The sequence below is a fragment of the Anneissia japonica genome, unplaced genomic scaffold (genome assembly GCF_011630105.1).
Source record: "Anneissia japonica isolate Jap-2015-1 unplaced genomic scaffold, ASM1163010v1 scaffold40604_len5870_cov183, whole genome shotgun sequence".
Taxonomy (NCBI): Eukaryota; Metazoa; Echinodermata; class Crinoidea; order Comatulida; family Comatulidae; genus Anneissia; species Anneissia japonica.
In genome coordinates, this window is record NW_022714647.1 from 685 (window position 1) to 5,887 (window position 5,203).

A 5,203-nucleotide genomic window follows, 5' to 3' on the forward strand; every position below is an offset into this window, starting at 1 on the left:
AATGAAAGATCTCGTGTGATCAAAAGATCAAGGCAGTGCCCACCACAATGTGTGGCCTCATTTACATGCTGCAAAAAACCAAAGGACGTCAGTAGTGCTTTGAAATTATTTGCTGCCATGTCATGATTTAAAGTTAGAACAATGAGAACGCATTTAATATTGCACGTAAATAGTCTGTTAGATGTCTATAAGATACACCCTCTTCTGTGCATTATTATCCCCTTGCTGGTTCTGAAATAATAACACAAGAGAGACCGCCCGATGGTCCACGCGTTAATCTGTCTTAAGATGTTTAACGCTTCGTGTATGCATCTTCACACGAGGTTTATTCGTTGTTGACACTATAAAACATTTTTAAATTATGAAGGAAATGTCGACCATGCTTAGGCCTAAATACAACACACAGTGGAGTAAGTTATTTTATTAGGTAATAAACAAGGGTTCATAATCGCAATTATTTAATACTAATATAACAGATAGAATACCTTATTACCTTATTAATATACAAAATACAGTAGAAAAAAAAACTAAGTTAAAATATCTTTTTGAAAAAAAAAAATGAATACCAAGACGCGCGATTCGAACTCACGATATTTGGTTCCTTATTAGAAAAACCGATCGCGTTATCCATGCGACGTATCCTATTAGTTGTAATGGCTTTAATGTACAGTCCTTTCTGAAAACCTTGTTTACTTTTGTAGGTTTATGGGGAAAAATAAGGGGTCATGAAATCACCTCTAGTTTGTATGTACAAAACTGGCGACGATGAACGTATCTAAAATTCTGGTAACAACAGCGACATGAACAGATCAGCAGTGAGGTTCTGGGGTCCGTCTTGCATGGCCCCAAAATTATATTGAAACATTTAAATTACAAATTACTGTTCACAGTTAAATATTCATTACTATTTTGCTGTTAATTCAATGATTTTGTTTTACAGAATTGATTAACGTGCATACAACGGTAGACATATCTAAAGATACGATTGAGGTTTGTTCACGGCGGCATCAGACTTGCCAAGGTAGATGTGGGACACCTTCGAGCGAGCAGTCATTGTGCAACTGTGACTCGTATTGTGAGATTTATGGAGATTGCTGTTACGATTACTGGACAAATTGCAACGACAAAGAAGCTCGGGTCCCTTCTATGGCATTATGGGACCGTACAGTCTGTAAAGATAGCTCGTACTATTTGATTTCCAAATGTAGTCCAGGAACATTTAATGAACAGGTTCGCTTGAACTGTGAACAACCAAATCAAGACGATTTTCTTCTTGGTATTCCAGTCAGTGACGCTTCTAATTTAGGTTATTTAAACGTATATTGTGCTCTGTGTAATGGCGTACCGATGTCGGATGTTGTAGCATGGAAAGTTACTGTCAAGTGTATTTACCCTAATCTCGCCCCTAAACAGGCTAGGCCTATATGGATAGGCGAAGGACCACTACAGACAACAACCATGGCTCCAACAACTCCCATAAATTTTAAAAACATTATTTCTGAGATTGATCGCGCAACTAGTCGGTATTATGAATATGAACCAACTCAAAACTATAGTAAGAGATATTGCCCTCTTGACCCTCAACCCGGAATAAAATATTGCCCACTTGACTTTCCTGATATTGATGTAGCATATAAATGCAAGACCTACATTGCAACAGTGTACGACAAATTATTTGGTAGGAAATTCGCCAACACACATTGCGCACGTTGTCATGGTATAAGCCTACAACAAAATACTTGCCGGACATTTAAACCTAGTGTTGTCCACAGAAAAAAGGAAAAAAATAATAAGATCATACCCATCACAATTTTGCTGGATTTTTCCTCAGGTTCAACCTTAAGTGTCGAATCACCACATTCAAAGGCCAGCACTGTCGGGGTAGATTGTGGTTCTGGTCGAGTCTTCAATCCTTTTATTGGAGAATCTGGTGAATGCATTTCAACTGTTTGCAAAAATGATGAGATCCTTACTGAACATGGCTGCATAAAACCATTTGATATTCAAATGCCTGTGTCAGCACAATTTAAAGCAGATGCTGAATACTCAAGTGAACTCCTATGCTTATGTAAACATGATAGCAGAGTTCAATTACGATACAACTTTCTTAATAACTTTACCAACAATGATTTCTTGACTAGGATGACGTCATGGATACAATTTCAAAATGTAACATTCAAATTTCAGACGTCTGGTAAACCTCCAATGTTTACAATTTATTTCAATACGTCACACTGCGACGTGTTCGAAAATATTACCCAAAAAATCTATCAACAGATCAATAGCGAGAACAGACATTTGTTTGAAAATATTACAATACTGCAGGCGTGTATAAATTCAAAAAACAACATGACGGTACACAATGATTACGAAATTTGTAATGATCTGGAGTTAAATGTGGATATGTTAAATATTAAGAAAGGGAATGAATCAGTAACAGTAGCAGACGAAAATAAAACTTTCACAATATCAGACAGTGATTATCGAGTGGAAATGACGTTTAATATTGAAAGCGAACCAGCAAAGGCGATTACAGTCAGTATATCAAATTGTCTTGATCGGTCACCCGACCCAACATGTCCTCTCACTGCTCTGAACATCAACAATTTTGAAGTCATGGAAAATACAAGTTGGATGTACAAGCCGAACGGTCATGTGTTCACAATTGATGAGATTGCAGTATTTTCTAACGATTTTGTTTTTGTCTGCTCTTTCTTTTCTCAAAACGGAACGAATACATATGTATCAACCATTTTCGTTTATGATAAAACCTTGCAGATTTTGAACGTCGTTGGCGTCTCTTGTTCACTCGTTGGTCTGTTTTTGACATTTATTATACGTTGCATTAAAAAAGACTTCCGGACAATTTCTGGTAAAATTGTAATGAATATTGCGGCGGCATTGTTTCTGGCACAGCTTGGGACGTTGTTTGCAAAAAGTTTAGTTGAATCCGAGCTGGGGTGTGTTGCTCTGGCTGCACTTTTGCATTATATGTGGTTGGTGGCGTTTATGTGGATGTTTACAATGTCAATAGTATTGTTCAAATCGTTCCGCTCTTTAAAATCAGCTGTAGAGCATCGAAGTGGAAAACAATCTATTACAATGCCTTTCTTTTGTTGTTGGGGACTTCCCGTTTTGGTTGTCGCTGCCGCTATGACTCTTCATATTTGGGAATACGCACCTATCAAATTCTCATACGGTGACAAAACAGTTTGTTGGATACGCGATGAGTTTGCTGCCTTCTTGTTCTTAGGTATTCCCATGGCAACGATCCTTGCTTTAAACAGCATTATGTTTGTCGTTATAGTGTGCGGGATTTACCAAACTAAAATGAGCTCTAAAAAGATGCGAGGAGCTTCTACAAAGAAAGATATTTTTACTAATATTATCATATTTGCAAAGGTAAATAATTGGAATTAAAATGCATTATTTTTAGTCACGCATTTATGCTAAATAACAGGTTTGTCCAAAAACAAGAGATATAATTGAAGACGTAATTTAAACCTTCATAAAAAATAATAGTTGTGTATAAATGTAATTGATAATAATGGGCTATCAAAAAAATAAAAAATGTTATAGAAAATATATGAATTTAGGAATACAAATCAATGTGAAAAGACAGAGAACATAATATGAATTACAAAATAGATAAAAAACATTGGAAATTATCTTGATTCTAATGGTTATGACGCTCGCCTTGACAGCGAGAGCTCGCAGGTTCGAGTCCCACCAGAGGCANNNNGTCGCAGGTTCGAGTCCCACCAGAGGCATTTTATTACACAATTTCTTTATTCATTTATTTACAAGACCACGTTCGTAGAGAGCAATGCTACACGATATATTATCATGTCCTTTATTCTAACTCTGTATTTAACTTTATTTTATAATTATTATATAATTTAACAGTGTTAACGGATATCTTGATTTATATTATACGCAACTTTTCTAGCCGTAATTTTTGTATAATGGAGTGTATCTGGTGGTATTTGAATCTAATGGCTATGACGCTCGCCTTGACAGCGAGAGGTCGCATGTTTTAATCCCGCCAGATGCACTGTGTTACACAATTTCTTTATTAATTTATTTACAAGACTACGTATAAGACTATATAAAATAAATTTCTATTTTTCTTTTTTACATCTCAGATTTCGTGCATTATGGGATTGACTTGGATCTTTGGGTTTCTTGCTTCATTCGTCGACGAACCATTCCTTTGGTATATCTTCGTGATATTGAATAGTTTCCAAGGAGTGTTCATATTCATATCATTCAATTCAACACTTGTGGCGGCGCTGTTCAGAAGAAAGCAAAGAAAGCAAGCCACTACTATTACCAATACGTAATAGTCTGTGATTTCTGGACTACTAGTGTCCACATTTACTTATCAGCATTGTGTTAAGCATGTTTCAGAAACATTTTGTGCAAGTTAAGATCTTTACAGTCTACTTTGTTTCTTCGATCCTTCTGTGATAAATATAAGAAAACTATATATTTCAAATTTGCATACGAAATTACCACGTGTAAAATTATATCGAATGAAACATTAAAAAGAAAGAAATTAAAATAATCGCACATTTACATGAAGAGATTATAAATGATTCATTTTGATAAATGTATTTATGGCTCTACAAAATGATATTATAATGTAAGTAATCTTGATTAGGTCCGGCTTATGAACTTGATGAACTAAAAAAATAGTATTTACAGATAAACACTTAATGGCAACTAGCCTTGCCTAAGCTAAATGTTGATGAGGTCTTACTTTCAGTCAGACTCCTAAAACAAAACGACGATGTCCTTAAAGGTATAATGTTTATTTATTTTATGCTAAAAAATATCGTGGTGCCATGTTAAGGTTTCTTTTCTAAGAAGAAATAACAACTTGAAAGACGATTAAGTTATAAAAGCAGGATCGACTTAGTGATAGTGTAAGAGGCTATTTCTATAAACTATGCGGACGAAATATTTGTACATTGCTATTCCATTGCTTTTGATATACACTAAATATTATACAGGAATTTCGATGTGTCACAGTAATGGTTATGTTTTATTTACCAGAAAAGTGTGGTAACTATAATTTTAATTGTGCTAGTAATTATACAGTAGGGCTATAATATATATACTGTTACGTTTTAATTTTAAATAGTTTTGCATTATGTGGCCGTTTGCTGTTTTATGGGTTTTCTCCATTTGCCTTTTAATA

General features: G+C 35.0%; 1 protein-coding gene across 1 annotated transcript; it reads left to right on the top strand.

The window, feature by feature from the left end:
• The first annotated feature begins 370 nt into the window (after window positions 1-370).
• On the top strand, window positions 371-5,156 carry LOC117109079. Its single transcript, XM_033251321.1, has 3 exons — window positions 371-410; window positions 941-3,402; window positions 4,146-5,156. The coding sequence occupies exons 1-3, from the start codon at window positions 371-373 to the stop codon at window positions 4,341-4,343; spliced, it is 2,700 nt and encodes an 899-aa protein (XP_033107212.1). The 3' UTR covers window positions 4,344-5,156.
• Window positions 5,157-5,203: the final 47 nt, after the last annotated feature.